Source organism: Bufo bufo, chromosome 1 (genome assembly GCF_905171765.1).
Source record: "Bufo bufo chromosome 1, aBufBuf1.1, whole genome shotgun sequence".
Classification (NCBI taxonomy): Eukaryota; Metazoa; Chordata; class Amphibia; order Anura; family Bufonidae; genus Bufo; species Bufo bufo.
In genome coordinates, this window is record NC_053389.1 from 345,819,193 (window position 1) to 345,838,525 (window position 19,333).

The window sequence follows — 19,333 nt, forward strand, 5'->3', positions numbered from 1 at the left end:
AACCCCTGCTGTGCCTGGGTGACAGGGGGCCTAAATCTCTCAAAATACTTTGTTCTATTGCTGGGTGACATGAACCACCTTCTGCCGTGAATGAACTCCTGCTGTGCCTGGGTGACAGGGGACTCAATCTCTCAAAATCCTCTTATATTGCTGGGTGACATGAACACCATTTGCCGTGAATGAACCCCTGCTGTGCTTGGGTGACAGGGGCCTAAATCTCTCAAAATCCTCTGTTTTATTGCTGAGTGACATGAACCTCCTTTTGCCGTGAATGAACCCCTGCTGTGCCTGGGTGACAGGGGCCTAAATCTCTCAAAATCCTCTGTTCTTTTGCTGGGTGACATGAACCTCCTTTTGCCGTGAATGAACCCCTGCTGTGCCTGGATGACAGGGCATAAATCTCTCAAAATCCTCTGTTCTATTGCTGGGTGACAAGAATCTCTTTTTGCCGTGAATGAACCCCTGCTGTGCCTGGGTGACAGGGGCCTAAATCTCTCAAAATCCTCTGTTCTATTGCTGGGTGACAAGAACCCCCTTTTGCCGTGAATGAACCCCTGCTCTGCATTGCTGACAGGGAACTAAATTTAGTGAAAACCTCTGTTACTGATTGGAAGATGCGCGACTACAAGCGCACGCTGATGATGGCATTCCCACCTGACAGCAGGGGCACAGTGGAAGCACAAGGCGAAGGCAGAGGAGGAGGAAGAGGTCGCCAACGCAGCTGGGGCACCGCCAGCACCTGAGAAGGCAGGGTTAGCATGGCCAAAATGTGGAAAAGCTTTGTCAGCCTTGGAGGTGCTGACCTGCCCTGCAGCCAGTGTATAGTGTGAACGTGTGTTTAGCATGGCAGAGAGCATTATCACGGGCCGCAGCCAATGAGGACAAGCTTACGTTTATTAAAATGAATCAGGCATGGATCCCACAGGACTTGTCCGTACCTTGTGCAGAATAGACATTTATACCAGCCTCAACCATCCATTCTTGTACTCAAGTGCACTTATTCTTTGTTTTATTTTGTTATATGTCCCAATATTTTGGGGGATACCCCAATTAAAAAATTAAAAATAGCTACCTATTCCTCCTTCACCGCCCATTCCACCTACACCGCCACGTCAACCTACACCGCCACATCCACCGCCTCCTCAACCTCCTACTCCTAGATCCAGATTGTTATTTTTAATTTTTCTGTATTTTATGTTATTTTAAGTCATTTCCCTATCCACATTTGTTTGCAGAACAGTTGCCATGCTCTTAATCACATTTTGATGCCTTTTGCAGCCCTCTAGCCCTTTCCAGGACTATTTTAGAGCCATTTTAGTGCCCAAAAGTTCGGGTCCCCATTGACTTCAATGGGGTTCGGGTTCGGTGTCAAGTTCAGCTCCCGAACCCGAACTTTTTATTTTATTTCGGCCGAACTCGTCGAACCCGAACATCCAGGTGTCTGTTCAACTCTACTTGCCACTCTTACACTCTATTGTTGCCCAGATGGACTCCCTCCTGGTTCGGCAGAAAAAATATGGTATCTGCGCTGGTACTGCCCAGACTGACTGCAATCTATCCTTAAATTTATCTGGAGGGGAAGACGTTCTAGGATCTCCTTCGACACTTTGACCAAGCCTAAACGAATGGGGAGAATTGGCCTACCCGACCCAGAAATGTACATGAGAGCCATAAATCTAGCCAGAGTGGTGGATTGGATCAGATCCCCCCTCACAAGGCATGGGTCCACATGGAGAATACTTTTCTCCCTTCTGCCCCTCGTGCTCTCCATCTATATGGTAAGACCCTCCCATTATCACAGAAGGTCTCAAACCCTTTGATACAGAGCACGTTATCAGTCTGGGATTGGTTCTCCTCACGCAATAAGCAGTTGACAACTCCCTCGCCCCTTCTCACTCTAAGAGATATAATTGATTTAGCCCCTAGTGCTCTAAAGGAGAGTTGCCCTCTCTCAATTAGACTCTCATCTACGCTCTTATCAGAGTTATTAGATAACGAAGGATGTGTTAGATCTCTGTTAGATTTCAGTGACGGTTCAGGAAACTCCACAACTCTCACTTTTCTACAGGGTTTCCTTAACTCAGAAATTTCCTCCCTCCTTAAGTCCTCTCCTTTACAGCCCCTGTCCTCCTGGTTTGACAAAACACTTGGTGCAAAACACCCTCCCAAAAGAGTCATCTCAACTTTATATAGCTGCTCAAAAACTCCTGTATCCCCCATCAAACCAGCAATAATTGGAATTTGGGAGCGAGATTTGGGTCGTCTTTTGACTCCCACAGAGATTTCTATGGCTTTTTTGACTGGTGGCGCACAATAGTAAAAACCTGTAATCACATATGCCAGATGACCCTTACCTGCAACCCAGACCTACCTCTCCTTAGCCTGGGACTTAGGGGTTTGAACAAATGGCGAAGATTTCGCTTTCTTATGCTATCAGCTGACAGACTTCTGGTAGGATCTTCCTGGCTCTCCCCTGAAGTCCCAGATGTGGCAAAGTGGGTCCAAAAAGTTGACCAGATTTATAGATTGGAAGAACTCTCTCACTGGGAGCTCCGTTCCCGGTCCTCTTTTCTAGCCATTTGGTCCCCTTGGAAACAATTTAGAGGGTTCCATTGACCCATTTCTGTATTTTTGCTTATCATCATGTCTCTGACTGTCTACATAATCTATTATGTCCTATCTGTGTCAACGTGGCTCGCTTCTCCTAAATCATGCCCTTATGTTTTTGTATTGTTCTGTATTGTTTTGTTATGTTTTGTTTATTTTTCTCCCTTGTGTCCCTCAATATGCATATTTTCCCTATGCTGCCTTGTTTGTAACTCAGGCATCACCGAAGTTGATCTATCAGTGTTATCCCATTTTGCATACGCAATGTCTACATACTTGATTATATATGTGCCTTTTATCTCTTTTGTGATTGACCTCAAAAACAATAAAAATTGTTAAATTCTTTAAAAAAAACTTTAAAGAAATATCACAGCCATAACCACAGATGGAGCACCGTCTATAATAGGATCTGTGAATGGCCTTGTCGGGCTATGTAAATGTGATGACAGATTTCCAGAGTTTTGGACATTTCATTGCATCATTTATCAGGAGCAGCTGGTGTCTAAAAAGCTAAATTTAGACCATGTCATGATGCCTGTTCTGGAAATTGTCAATTTTATTTGCACTCATGCGCTTAATCACAGACAGTTCAGAAATCTCATTGCAGACCTTGATGAGAACCCCCCAGTGATTTGCCACTTCACTGCTCTGTAAGGTGGCTTTCAAGAGGTAAGGTGATATCTAATTTTTTTGAACTTTTGAGTCAGGTAAAGTTGTTTCTGGAACAAAAACACAAAGACTATCCTGTGCTTTCTGATTCCCAGTGGATTTTGGACCTGGCATTTCTGGTGGACATGCTGCACCACCTGGATAGACTCAACCTTGACCTCCAAGGGAAATTAAAGATGCTGCCCGATCTAGTGCAAACAGTTTTTGCATTTATTAACAAGCTCAAGCTTTTTAAAACTAATCTGAGAAAGGGAGAACTAACACATTTCCCCTCTGTGTCAAATGCAAGTGCCCAAGCTGCTAAGATCCTAAAAAGGAGAACTTCTTGCTACGTAGAACTTATTGAAAACCTACAGCAGACCTTTGAGGACAGATTCCACGATCTACAACTGAAGAGGCCACAAATTACATTTCTCGTTAACCCATTTTCTGCCAATTCAGGTTGTTTGAAAGCCCTGCTGGTGACAGATGAAGCAACAACTTAAATTGAGATGATTGAACTTTTGGAAGATGACCAACTCAGGTCAATTCTGAGTGAGGGAACCATGGAGTTTTGGAAAATCGTACCTATGGAGAAGTATCCCAATGTAAAACGAGCTGCACTGAAGCTTCTGTCAATGTTTGGCTCAACCTATGTTTGTGAATCTGTTTTTTCCACACTGAAACATGTGAAATCAAAGCATCATTCTGTTCTTACTGACACACATCTTAAAGAATTGCTGAATACAAGTCAGATTTGAAACACATTGTAAAAAACAAAGATTGCCAGAAGTCTCACTAAAGTTGTCTACATTACAGGTAGGAAAGGTGGTTAAAATACACTTTTAAATGTTTGAAAACTACATTGCAGTAATACCGTTGTGTGCACGCATATTTGTGTAAATGTATATAGCTTGTGGCTCCTGGCAGTCATACTTTTTTTTTGTGGCTCTTTGTGTCTGTAAGGTTGGCCATCCCTGCTATAAGGTATCAAAACAGACAAATACAGAACACCGCTAGTTCGGTCTGCGGTAATTACTGCATCTATATCTTACATTGTATTGCTAAAGGAATGTCTTTTGAAAATGTATTAAAAATATACACGAGCGATTTTAGAAAAAATGACCGTGATATACGTGCCATTGTAACAAAGAGCTTGAAACAATTATGTCTACGTTGCTGTAATTACACAGAAACGTGCCTATCATACTGTGATGTTGAAAAAATGTAACGTGGTGTATTGCAAATAAAGACATTTTGCTTAAACACTTATACCTTCGATTTTCGTATAGGGGCAGCGACAGCCGAGGTATCTCAGCTATTCATCGCTTCCTAGGAACAAGGACCTGAAGACGTCATCAACCTGTGCCGGAGAGGTATGCGATCCTCACAGTGAGTCATACCCTGCAGCCAGCTGAGAGACACGTGGGACGCGGCCAACTCCAGAGCCGGGACGCCGGCGCATATTGTGGAGTGCGAACCCACACAGCAAGCAGAGGTACGCCGGCTAAGGTAAGCCCACATAGTGGGTCAAAATTTATGAAACAATAATATCAAGACACCAGGAGAAAAAGCACTAAGAGCTGCATTCTAATACCTAATACTGTCACAATTATAACAACATCGTGGACATAAAAGGAAGTGTATCGTTTCAACAGAGAACTGTCATATATATTAAGAGCTACATTATAAAACTGAACATCGTCACAATTATAACAACATAAAAGGAAGCGTATCCTATCTACAGAGACTGTCATACATGTGGAGTTTTATTCCGGAACTTTCAATCTACCCAGCGACAAAATAGCACTCACTGTGCATTTTTTCTATATAGGACCAAAAACACAGTATTTTATTTTGCTTGGCCCAATGTTTTATGTAAATGTGTTTTATATAATAAATTGCAGAGAATCACTATCTGATTAGGCGGAGGTTGGCTATTAGTCACTCCCTTTTCCTACAACAAGGCTGCAATCTGAAACTAATGTGAATGATTGAAGTACCAGCCACGACCAAAAATCAGAACTGATTGCTCTCCATCTTTTTAGAAGAATATTTTATGTCGAAATTGAAATTGTATTTGTATTTTCAGCTTCAATAATTTTTAGTAATAAATTGTGTCCTATACCTCCTTATATGAGTGCCCATTCATACTTTACTTTACATTCAACCAATTTTTGAGGGGTGATCTCAAATTTTGTTTGGTGCACCTACCGTGAGGGTAACAGAGGTGAGCGGATCTCTTAACAAAAATTTTTTTGAACTTATCTCAGCTATTGTTAATATTTTGAATATTATTTTATTAAACACAAACGTATATAATTAAAGCAAATTTCCTAACGAAAAAAAATGATTTCAGCACTCTTAAATAACGTCTTAGGACAATTCCGAACATGTCTTGCAGATGTCCGCACATTCCCTTATGTTTTTGCTTAACCACAAAATGCATGCTGTGGGCAAAAATAAGGACATGTTTTGACTTCAGAAAGGTCATGTTGGAAGGTGATAACGCTTGACAGAATAAGGGGGCGTTGAATGGGCGGTATTTAGGTGTGGTTTGGGGCAGGTGATGGGTGTCAAAAGGGATGTGTAAACCTGTCACTTTTAGTTTGACAAGACATCCAGAGGCTATACTACTACCAGCATTTTGGCCTAGTATTTCATGTTCTCACTCAGATTTGAAACACTACCCTCTGTATTGTAAAACACACGTATATCGCTATTTACACAAACCCCCCCAAAAATTGAACTCTCTGGAGATGCATCAATACAGATTTTAGCCTAGTAGTTTACGTTTTCACTACCCTGTTTGTTGTAAAACACACGTATTTCGCTATTTTAACAAAAAAATAAAAAATACTTTCTGGAGATGCCCTGACACGGATTTTGGTCTAGTATTTCAAGTGTTTTACTAAGAATTCAAATGCTATATATCCTCTGGATGGTAACATATGTGTTGTACGGTTTTGAGCTTATTCCCCCCCCCCCCCCCAAAAAAAAAAAAATGTTTTTGCAGCAGCTGCAGCTGTGTTACTTGCAGCTGGAATACATGCAAGGCACAGCCAGCCTCTACTCCTCACTCCCTGGCTGACAGTTTTTCATATTCTACACATTTCTTCCTCTTTCTAGCCTTTCCCTTCAGTGTCCCTCACACTAAAATAGAAGCTTGGTTGTGTCTGTACACTGTCCCTAAGATTGTTTCCTGTCAGACACTCTATAGACCCATCCACCACCGTCATTAACAGCCCAACACAGAATGACATTCTGCTTGTTCTGCAAGGGTACCTCCTTGCCTGCTGAAGCACTGATTGGCTAATCTAGGCTGTCTGTCAGCCTGTGAGCTAATCAGGGCAAGCTCCCCCCCACCCACTTCCTCTCAGGGCCACGGGAGCACCCTTTGTCTTTCTCCCTAGTGCTTTTTGACGCCGACATGTGCAGTAAAATGGCACCGTGCACTCTTTTGCTGGATTCTTCCAAAACAAACCTGAAAAGCTTCAAGTTCATCTGCCAGCTGAAATTTTGGGTAGTTGGTAATGAACCTGTTTGTAGTTCTTTCAGTTACAAGGTGGGGTCTTAATGGATTGGTCCTGTTTATCCAGCTCTTTCCACAGATGCTTGAACAGATTGCAATCTGGGGAATTTATGGGTATAGATTACATCACATGATTTCACTGTGATGCGATCAAAGAGGAATCCCTTCTTTGCATTTCTCTTGAGTATATATAATATATTAAAAGAATAAAGAATTTGATAAATTGTGTGAGGCACCTACTGTACACCTAGTAAATAAACTCAAATATGCGTCACTGAAAATGCTCATTACATTCTTTCTTAGTTGAAGGGTCCTTAATTGTCCATGCAAGACAATGCAAAGCCTGGATATAGTATTGTGGTTATAAATTATTGTAAAACAAACTAAGTGATCATTATTTTGTTCTGCTGTAATTTTTAAATATGATGTATTTTAAGGATTTTACCTTTGTAATACCCAAAACACCTATATTTGGACTTGAAGAGGTAGAACCATTTCCAGTTCCAAGCAATCCAGCAATAACACAGCAAACTCCTTCAATAAATATTCCTCTGGAAAAAAATAAATGATAAATTAGATTACAATGTTAATATATTACTTTGGTGGCCTACTTCTAATATTGGTAGTTATTACCAAAATGATTACACCTACTAATAAACAAAAATACAATTCAGTTGGGTCTTGCAAATCCCAATATTTACACCCATGGTTGTAAAGCGTAGCAAACTACACTCAGCAATCTTTGTCAAACTCTGCAGAGACAATAAATGGTTGAAAGAAATTATTATGGTGGCCTGGTCCAAATAGAGAAAATGAGCAAAGAGAACATCTACATCAGAGGAGATATCACTGGATGTAAGATATATGTGGTGCTGTATTACCCTGTATGTTTTGTAGTGCTGTATGTTATGGTTTTAAAGGGATTCTGTCACCAGGTTTGACCCCTGTCAGCTAAACATATGCTGATGTTCAGGGCGTCCTCACGATTCCTAATTTGGGCTTATAAATGTCATCTGTGGGCTTATTTAGCTAAAAAAACAGCTATTACTAACCTGTCAGTCAAACAAATAAGGTGCCCAAGGGGATGTTAATGGGTGCAAGATGCCCGCCGCACCCACCGCCGTTTGTGCCCAGCGCCGCCTTTCCGGACTTCTGTGCCGCCTCCTAATCCTCTGAGCCGCCTCTCGCTCTCCCTCCCTCCCCCCTCCTCCTGCTGTAAGATCTCGCGCATACAGGGGTTGAGCGAAGTGCCGGCGCATGCGCACTTCGCTGTAAGAAGCCAAATGGAGAAGTCCGCACGGGCGCATCAGGCAGAGGCCTGTGCGCACGCGCGAGATCTTACAGCAGAAGGAGGGGGGAGGGAGGGAGGGAGAGCTAGAGGCGGCACAGAGGATTAGGAGGCGGCGCAGAAGTCCGTAAAGGCGGCGCTGGGCACGAACGCCGGTGGGTGCGGCGGGCATCTTGCACCCATTAACATCCCCTTGGGCACCTTATTTGTTTGACTGACAGGTTAGTAATAGCTGTTTTTTAGCTAAATAAGCCCACAGATGACATTTATAAGCCCCCATTAGGAATCGTGAAGACGCCCTGAACATCAGCAAATGTTTAGCTGACAGGGGTCAAACCTGGTGACAGAATCCCTTTAACAGTAGCACTAGAGGGAAGTGGTTAGGTTGAAAATTTGGCATAGGGGAGCCATTTCAATTTTTGCCTCAGGCAGCAGAAAGGCTAGGTGCACTCCTGTTTAAATGTATCTAAGTTCTTTCTTTTAACAAGCCATTCACCTGTCAGACATGATCAGGACGAATTGCCAATCTCTAGATATAAAGAAAAGTAATTCCAATTACAGAAATGATCAGTGATGGTCAGTTCGCATTGTTCGCCCGTGAACATATGCGGGCTGCCATCTTTTTTCACAAGTCCGGCGAGGCACAGGTAAGCCCTTACCTGTGAGCGAGCCGGTCTGAAAACAAGTGCGTGTAAAAGGACTCCTGTACTCCACTTTGAATTTCAGTATAAAGCTTTATTTAGTGCGGTTCCAGTCAAAAAAACGTTTTCGGCTTAATAGCCTTCTTCAGTGTAACTGGAAAGGCATACAAGGTATCACAATAAATACGTGTACAATGATTACAATACATGTGCAAAAAAACTTACAGCATTGGATTTGTTTTAAGGAAAATCGTACACTGTATATAGTGTTACAAATAGGTGCGGAATAGACATACAGCACTTAACATATCGATAGAATTGTGTACAGAAAGAGGAAGACGTGTCGATATGGCATGTCAAGAGAGCGTCGTCTGTCATCTGGGGATCCTGTGGGGTCATCTCCATCGGGGTAATCCATGGTGGGTAGGTGGCTTTGGTCGTGGGTTTATTCTATGGTGAATCATTCCGTGCTCAACCCAATTTAAAGTGGGGTGATAGGCAGTAATGGTGGAATTAAGGAATAAAAAGTAAAATCTGACAAGGCACAAGAGAGCGGATCCCTGTAATACGTGTACTGTGGAGGTAACACCTGTTCATGCAATTGGCTGGTCCAGCCCCATGCAGCATCCAATTGGTAAATGTTGCAAAGGACATAAAGACATATCGGTGCTCAATCTGATATAGCGCAAATAGATAAAGCCCTATAATATGTATGTTCTAGGGTTTAAAAGTCATGCTGTTGTATCAAGCTAGTCTAGCCAAGTGCAATTACAGGTACTTAACAGACATGTTCATGCAGGGTAGCAAAATAGCAACAAATATACAGGTAGAGAGGCAATTATGTACATGCAATATTGATGCGGTATAAGTCATTGTCTGTCCTTACCCGGATTGTTGCCGCAAGGTGTGTAAAGCTGAGTGGGGGTGGATTCCCTCAGTGGGTGGCAGAAAACGCTGCTCTTGGTTGGGCTCTATGTCCCTAAGGCACGTGGTCCGGGAGGCTGAGGCCTGTAGTCCGGGTAGCCATGCTGTATGCTGTGTCTCCGTTCCCCTTTATGAGGAGGTTCGGCTGCGCTGCATGATTGGGGGGCGGATACTGGCTGGCATACTTCCGGGTATGCCATGATGGCGTCCGGAGCTATCATAGAGGATGTGCGCATGCGCGTGTCGTGTCTGGGCGGACGTTGGAGCGGCCTGTTTCTTCTATCATTGCGCATGCGTCGGGTGTTGGATCTGCCGGCTTTTTCAATATTTGCGCATGCGCCAGGTCTCTTTGCCGTGTCAGTAGCTGTCTGTGCTGGGGAGGCGATGTGGCTGGGATTTAGGAGAGTTTCTGTTATAGTTACCTATAAATGACGCTGTGGCTGGGATTTAGGAGGGTTTGTGTTATAGTTACCTATAAATGACCACCAGAAGGATGAATCTCAAAAAGGATATGATCTAGTCATCTCTTGTTAGTGAACTTGGATGAAGTTCAATATCTGCTCTAAAATCGGAATAGAGGTGTCATTAGTATTGTATCCGTTGAAAGTAATGGTCCAAGTTTGTAAAGATCAATATATCTAAAAAAAAAATATATATATATATATAAAAATTCATAAAAAATTCAATATATACACAAAAAGGAGTGGTCTAGTTTTAGTGCTCTATGCAGATAATACATGTAGTTGATTTGCATTAGTACAGTCATGCGGTTAAATTGCATTAATACAGTCATATATATATATATCAAATGTACATGTTGCATGTTAAATTGTAGACCATTGGCACCGGTGTCACCGTCGTTTGCGATTCCAAGATACTTTCTAGCAAAATTTACAGAATTTTACATTATATTGAACATATCGTCCGCCGGTAGTGTTCATATGATTAAGATAGATAACCTGTTATTTTGTGAACATTGATGAAAGGGAGGAAAGAAGGGATTTTTGTTACTGTAGGAGCTATAAAAAGCTCCCTATTTCATAATCCCGGTTGAGTCCCTTGGGTTCCAGCGTTTGCAGACGGTGGATCCACATGGCTTCCCTGTTCATGAGGAGACGTGATAGGTCTCCGCCCCTTCTGGGGACCGTTACCTGTTCCAATACTTGGAATCGCAGTTGGGCAATAGTGTGGCGTTTGGCCGCAAAATGTGCGGGAATGGGCAGGTGATTGTTTTCACATCGGATGTTGGACTTATGCTGGCATATCCTGTCCCTAATGGTCTGGGTTGTTTCGCCTACATAAGTTAGGCCGCAGGGGCATTTAATGACGTAAATTACGTTGGTGGAGTCGCAGGTGAAAAAACCTTTTATAGGGATCCCTTTCCCTGTTAAAGGGTGGAAGATCTTGTCACCTTTCGTGACGTGCGAGCATTGTGCGCAATGAAGGCACGGAAATGTGCCTTTGCGCTGTGTTTGTAGGAGCAACTGTCTCGGCTTCTTGATATTGGAGCCCACATCTGCCCTTACAAGCATGTCTTTCAGGTTCTTGGGACGTCTATTGCATGGGAGGAAGGGAAGTGAGAATGCCTCGATGTGTGGATACGCCTGGTGAAGGAGGTGCCAGTGTCTGCGTAAAATGTGTTGAATCTTATGCGAGAAGGGGTGAAATGTGTGTTCACCCCTTCTCGCATAAGATTCAACACATTTTACGCAGACACTGGCACCTCCTTCACCAGGCGTATCCACACATCGAGGCATTCTCACTTCCCTTCCTCCCATGCAATAGACGTCCCAAGAGCCTGAAAGACATGCTTGTAAGGGCAGATGTGGGCTCCAATTTCAAGAAGCCGAGCCAGTTGCTCCTACAAACACAGCGCAAAGGCACATTTCCGTGCCTTCATTGCGCACAATGCTCGCACGTCACGAAAGGTGACAAGATCTTCCACCCTTTAACAGGGAAAGGGATCCCTATAAAAGGTTTTTTCACCTGCGACTCCACCAACGTAATTTACGTCATTAAATGCCCCTGCGGCCTAACTTATGTAGGCGAAACAACCCAGACCATTAGGGACAGGATATGCCAGCATAAGTCCAACATCCGATGTGAAAACAATCACCTGCCCATTCCCGCACATTTTGCGGCCAAACGCCACACTATTGCCCAACTGCGATTCCAAGTATTGGAACAGGTAACGGTCCCCAGAAGGGGCGGAGACCTATCACGTCTCCTCATGAACAGGGAAGCCATGTGGATCCACCGTCTGCAAACGCTGGAACCCAAGGGACTCAACCGGGATTATGAAATAGGGAGCTTTATATAGCTCCTACAGTAACAAAAATCCCTTCTTTCCTCCCTTTCATCAATGTTCACAAAATAACAGGTTATCTATCTTAATCATATGAACACTACCGGCGGACGATATGTTCAATATAATGTAAAATTCTGTAAATTTTGCTAGAAAGTATCTTGGAATCGCAAACGACGGTGACACCGGTGCCAATGGTCTACAATTTAACATGCAACATGTACATTTGATATATATATATATATGACTGTATTAATGCAATTTAACCGCATGACTGTACTAATGCAAATCAACTACATGTATTATCTGCATAGAACACTGAAACTAGACCACTCCTTTTTGTGTATATATTGAATTTTTTATGAATTTTTATATATATATATATATTTTTTTTTTTATATATATTGATCTTTACAAACTTGGACCATTACTTTCAACGGATACAATACTAATGACACCTCTATTCCGATTTTAGAGCAGATATTGAACTTCATCCAAGTTCACTAACAAGAGATGACTAGATCATATCCTTTTTGAGATTCATCCTTCTGGTGGTCATTTATAGGTAACTATAACAGAAACCCTCCTAAATCCCAGCCACAGCGTCATTTATAGGTAACTATAACAGAAACTCTCCTAAATCCCAGCCGCCCAGACACGACACGCGCATGCGCACATCCTCTATGATAGCTCCGGACGCCATCATGGCATACCCGGAAGTATGCCAGCCAGTATCCGCCCCCCAATCATGCAGCGCAGCCGAACCTCCTCATAAAGGGGAACGGAGACACAGCATACAGCATGGCTACCCGGACTACAGGCCTCAGCCTCCCGGACCACGTGCCTTAGGGACATAGAGCCCAACCAAGAGCAGCGTTTTCTGCCACCCACTGAGGGAATCCACCCCCACTCAGCTTTACACACCTTGCGGCAACAATCCGGGTAAGGACAGACAATGACTTATACCGCATCAATATTGCATGTACATAATTGCCTCTCTACCTGTATATTTGTTGCTATTTTGCTACCCTGCATGAACATGTCTGTTAAGTACCTGTAATTGCACTTGGCTAGACTAGCTTGATACAACAGCATGACTTTTAAACCCTAGAACATACATATTATAGGGCTTTATCTATTTGCGCTATATCAGATTGAGCACCGATATGTCTTTATGTCCTTTGCAACATTTACCAATTGGATGCTGCATGGGGCTGGACCAGCCAATTGCATGAACAGGTGTTACCTCCACAGTACACGTATTACAGGGATCCGCTCTCTTGTGCCTTGTCAGATTTTACTTTTTATTCCTTAATTCCACCATTACTGCCTATCACCCCACTTTAAATTGGGTTGAGCACGGAATGATTCACCATAGAATAAACCCACGACCAAAGCCACCTACCCACCATGGATTACCCCGATGGAGATGACCCCACAGGATCCCCAGATGACAGACGACGCTCTCTTGACATGCCATATCGACACGTCTTCCTCTTTCTGTACACAATTCTATCGATATGTTAAGTGCTGTATGTCTATTCCGCACCTATTTGTAACACTATATACAGTGTACGATTTTCCTTAAAACAAATCCAATGCTGTAAGTTTTTTTGCACATGTATTGTAATCATTGTACACGTATTTATTGTGATACCTTGTATGCCTTTCCAGTTACACTGAAGAAGGCTATTAAGCCGAAAACGTTTTTTTGACTGGAACCGCACTAAATAAAGCTTTATACTGAAATTCAAAGTGGAGTACAGGAGTCCTTTTACATGGCTTACAAGTGAAGCCCAAATCTTCGTGATAGAATTGTAAAAGCTGACATAGGGGGTAAAGACATTGATAGACAGACGAGACTGGCTCCATTGAGGAGTGGCAATTTCCCTTGCCTTTCATGCTGCAACTGTAGTTGCATCATGAAAGGCGACGGTTTTGCGCACCCCTACAGCGGTAAGCTGTTCAAAATTAGAGGACACTATACATGTAGATCCACTGATGTGGTCTACATGATACAGTGCCCATGCAGTTTGATATACGTGGGGGAGACCACGATGGAACTTAGAGAGAGAATCAATAAACATAAAAGTACAATAAGAAAGGGTGCATTGGATAAACCGGTTGCAAAACATTTCATTGAACATAATCACTCCATAAACCAATTAAGATTTCGTGCTATTGATAGTGTAGGGTATCTGAGACGGGGTGGCGATAGAAAGAAAATCCTAAGAAGGAAGGAACTGAAATGGATTCACACCCTAAGGTCCCTTCAACCATTTGGCCTTAATTTAGAATTGAATGTCACTTCCATTGATTGAGATAGGTAGCTAATATGTCCCCTAGGTATTTTGATATCTTGCTTTTATAATGTTATGTGTAAAATAGTCTCGGGTGCTCCATCCCTTACCTTTAATGACAGCCTGTTAAATTCACTAATGTGTTATTATCTCCATAGATAGGGGATCCATGCATTGTATCTATAATGTATATTGGATGTGTACATCATATGTGTCTGACCATATATCTTTATCCATTGTTTTATGTGATTTATTGATGGACGCACTATAGATTATATGGCCATGCTATATACACGATTTTTTGTTCATAGTAGTCGGAATTGTCCCATGTGAATACCTGTTAGATGGTTTCAAATAGGTTTGCTTCTCTTTCTTTTGCTTTTTTAAATGATAGAAACGATCCTTGTATATGTGTCCCTGTTGCCATGGTACTGATGAGGTTGCACTGCAGTGACGCCGCAAGTAATGGTCTGTGTGTTACGATCATCGGATACACAAGGGTGTGTTCTGATGACGTCGGCGGACAGGACACGTGATCACGTGCGTCATGTGACTTTCGAGACAGCCGATTGGCTACATGAATGAGTGCCGTCAGTTTCCATGGACACGGTTTGACACATCCGATCAAGCTAGTGCAAGTATGCGCGGCTGCACACTTCACATGAGACAACGCCGACATGACGAACATCGCCATATTATGTCCACGAGCATTTAGAAGGTAATGAACTATAAGGATGAACACATGATGTGAACAGTGATTACTACAGGTGATTGGAAGGGGTGTGTTTTTATGTGGGGTATATATATATGTGTTATAATGTTGATGTCATTAGGCTTGACAAAGGCTGAACTTCAGCCAAAACGTTGCTGCTGTAATTGTCTTAAGGTCGCAATAAAGATTGGATGATGTGAGATGCTGCCGGTGCCATTCTTATTTTCCAAAAATGCCTACAGGTCACCCACAGATTGAACAGCCCGATTAAGTTTTGTCCCTACACTATTCAGAGCAGAATGGCGGCGCAACATGTGATCCAGCATTTGAAGTGTGAGCGCCCCGTGTCCTGTCCCCTGGACAGCCAGAGTTATCAGCACCTGCTCCGAGACATGAGGGAGTGGAATGACATTATTCATCCCATAGTCCTGGTGTCTGACAAATAAAGGGGCCTCCTCAAAGGGCCTGAGCGAATGTCAGGTGTTACGCATAAGCTGCCCCCGGCTAACTTTAAAGTTACACAGGGGAGTACCCCTGTCCGCCTGCATCATCAAGAAATCCTTTATGGCCTTCATCTGCTCATATAGTTGGTCCAACATGTGGAAAGGGAAGTTCCAACCTGTGGAAATGTCACATATGAGGCAATGTTGGGGAACACCATTCTGCCTTTGAAGCTCAAGGAGGGTGTGTTTTGCAGGGTAAGAATAGCTGAAGTGCATGTACAGTTTCCTGGCCATTTTCAAGATGTCATGCAGTTGGGTAGAAGACTTTAGGAACCGGTTTACAACCAGATTAAAGACGTGTGCCATGCAGGGCGCATGGGTCAGCCCTCCATGAAGCAGCACCGACACAATGTTTTTCCTGTTATCGGTGACAAAGGTTTGATTTCTTGGTGGATGACTCCGAGCAGTACCTCCCCGGTGTGACTTCATTCGCCCAGGCTGGCCAAGTGCAAAACAGTGTGACACCGCCATGCTCTGCATAGGTGATATGCTGGAGGACCACTCTGAACTCTGCCTACAGTGGAGACTGAGGACAAGGTGGAGGATGAGGAGGTGGAGGAGGACACTGGCTCCGCAATCACAGCATGAGAAGTCGGAGGCGGCATAGCCATCACCTGACCAAGTTGCTGGTGTGCCTGGGCTGGAACCACATTTACCCAGTGGGCTGTAAGGGACATACAGTATATTGTCCTTGAACATAGTTATAGCTCCACATGTCGGTTGTGCCATAAACTGTACCAGACACCGACAGGCTCAAATACTGGCCCACCTTCGGCTGTACAAATGTATGCAGAGCTGGTACAGCTTTTTTAGAGAAGTAGTAACGGCTTGCGACTCTACACTTTGGCTTGGCACAAGCCATCAGTTCTCTGAAATGGGCACCACATGAAAAGGGAGAGACTGTAGTACCAGCAACTTGGCCAGGAGCAGGTGAAGCTTCTGCACTGTTGGATAAGTGCACGGATAATGTTGTCTCTTTGCAATCGCCTTGGTGTTTGATTGCTGGCTAAATGCGTGACGAGGAGGAGGAGCATCAGGACCAGTAGGCGATGGGAAGGAAACAAAGCTCCCTTCTGCTGAGGTCAACGCGTTTCAGGGGCGGAGAGCCCCCTTAATCAGGACAATATACAACAACTGATGTTGTATATTGTCCTGATGAAGGGGGCTCTCCGCCCCTGAAACGCGTTGACTGAAAAAAAAAAGTATTGTGTTATCAATACTTACCTGCCTCTGACTCCTGCTGACAGCGCCATCCAAAAGGTTCATTTTCTTTCTTCTTCTGCAACGAACTTCTCCCCGAAGAATGCTTCCAAGGCACGGGGCTGGAACCTAGGCAGCAGCGCAGGCTCCCCGCACGCTGATCGGGAAAATCAGCACAAGCTTCATATAGGTGTTGTGACTCTTCGCAACATCGTCTGGTAAGAGTTTTTACTTACCCCTTGTACCTATTATTATACTACACCACACATGAGGCGCTGCCTCCTATCTCTCTTTTATCTTCTGCTGAGGTGGTAGAGCCCTGACTGCTGGAGAAGAGGTGGGGGCTGCGGGGAGATAAGTCAGGCTTTACCACTACATAAGCACCACGGTTTTCACAGGCCACTATATGGTGACGCTCCATGAGTTGACGCTTCACCTTCTGCCCACAGATTCTACATACGCCCACTCTGACATCCTCAAGAGACTTGATGAAAAATTCCCTCAACAGCAAGTATGGCATTTTACCCTCACGACTCCGTGCTGACTACCTGCCGCAGCCTCTATCAAGCCCTGACCACTCTCAACACCTGCTACCATGCAACGACTCTCATCAGTGCTATTTGTATGCCTACAGGAGGAAGCAGCGGACTTCTCCTCCAAATCTGTGCTGGGCAGAACTGTAGCTGCTATCTATCCTCAGTAATATTTTTCATGCTGAAAAGCCGAGCAGAGACGGGCAGCATACATAACTTGCCTGACAGAATGATCAGCAAAGGAAAGAGGCAGGTTCAGGACAGGTGAGGGTACAGAACTTGTTCCTGGGCCATACCAACTAAGTGTGGTGTCAGAGGAACCCACCGACTCATGACTGTTGGTATGTGATGTCAGTTGAGATGATGTTGAAGACTGAGTCAACCATTCCAAGACAGCGGGATTGGTTTTCAAAACACGACCGCTGAATGACAGTGGCAGCTGTGGCCTGTTGCTGCGGCTGTTGCTACCACCACTCCTTCTTCTGCTCCTATTTCTACTGGCTCCAGCAACATTTTTGTCACTGCCGGTTCCTTTGAAGGGCCCTGGCACCTCTTTGTTAGACATGCTGTACGGTAACAGTAACTGAATGTGTAAAATAAATTATTATATATATATTATTATATAATTAATGTCAATGTGGACACCCCACTAACAGTTATATTACACTGTTTATTCACCCCAATGTGAGAACAAAGGTATAATAGAATTGCTTGGACAACGCTCTAATGGTTATATTTAGAGATGAGCGAATTTTTCACTATGAATTAAGTTAAAAAACTGCTATTTCCTGGCTGCAGAAAGCCTTTATAGTGGTGTAGAGCACTGTGCCTTGCAGTAACACACATAGAGAGTCTGCTTTGGTAGTGAAATAATACTGTGAACCGTATGACATGCAAGGTGACATAGTGTGGAGGTGGCAGCCGCATGAGGAGGCCACAGAATGTGGACGTGTCAACAGCATCAGGAGGCCACAGAGTGGCAAGGTGACATAGTGTGGAGGTGTCAGCAGCATTAGGAGGCCACAGAGTGTCAGAATGACATAGTGTGGAGGTGTCAGCAGCATGAGGAGGCCACAGAGTGACCCGGTGACAGAGTGGGTAGGTGGGTGGCAATAACAGTACCTGCTGATGATGGTGGGTGTAAGAAGGAGGACTTGGCATCAGATGTGTGGCATCAGTCGGGTGGCAGCATCAGAATAGTAGCTGAGGCAGGCAGCCAGAAGAAACCGGTCTCTTTTGTCAAAGTGTTGGTGTGGCACCATGGATGATCTAGTGTGATGCATCAGGCATGGGTGGGTGGAAATCCTGGCTGATCCATGCCTGATTCATCTTGACAAAGGGCAGTCTCTCCACTTTTGGGTGGACAGGCGAGTTCTTCTTGGCGTAACTATGGCCCCCGCGGCACTAAACACCCGTTCTGATGCCACACTACTGGACGGGCAGGACAGCTTTTCCAGGGCAAACTCTACAAGTTGTGGCCACAAATCCTGTTTGGCTGTCCAGTAGTCCAGCGGATCTTCAATGTGGGGAGGCAGGATGCTGTCCAAGTATGCCACCATCTGCTGGTTCATGTCCTGCTCTATGTCTAGCTGCTGGTGAGTAGTTTCTTCACTATGCAGCTGCTCATCAGCGACTATAGACTCAGGCTGCTGCTGATGGAGCTGGTACTGCTCCTGCCACCCCACCCCTCCCCAGCAGCCATGGCAGTGGAATGTGAGCGCTGAGGGCCCCCCAGTCAGACCTGCGAGAGAATGGACGATTGCACAGATAGGCAGCAGCCAACTGACTACATAGGATGTCTCTATAGTAGTTCAGTTTGTCCTCCCTCTCAGCGGGTGTAACAAAGGGCCCCATTTTGGACTAGCAGTGAGGGTCCAACTAGGTGGATAGCCAGAAGTCATCCCTCTGCCGAATGGTGACAATTCGGCTGTCACTACTCAAGCAAGTGAGCATGCATCGGGCCATTTGTGCAAGTGACTCGGAGGAACTCACTGCCTCCATCTCCACTGCATACTGCCACTGTGTGTCTGGGTTCTCTATCTCTGCCTCTTCTTCCTCATCGCCCTGTAGCTCCTCTGGCTGCTCCTGCTCCTCCTCTCCTGTCACCTGTGTAGAAAAACCACCCATTTTACTACACATT

At 44.2% G+C, this 19,333-nt stretch overlaps 1 protein-coding gene across 2 annotated transcripts in view; it reads right to left on the bottom strand.

The window, feature by feature from the left end:
• SLC23A1 (solute carrier family 23 member 1) overlaps positions 1–19,333 on the bottom strand; it is a 434,941-nt gene that overhangs the window by 87,681 nt on the left and 327,927 nt on the right. For both annotated transcript variants that reach the window (XM_040442715.1, XM_040442724.1), the window contains exon 10: positions 7,233–7,338. In XM_040442715.1, coding sequence (XP_040298649.1) covers positions 7,233–7,338 — 106 coding nt within the window. The remainder of the gene's footprint in view (positions 1–7,232; positions 7,339–19,333) is intronic.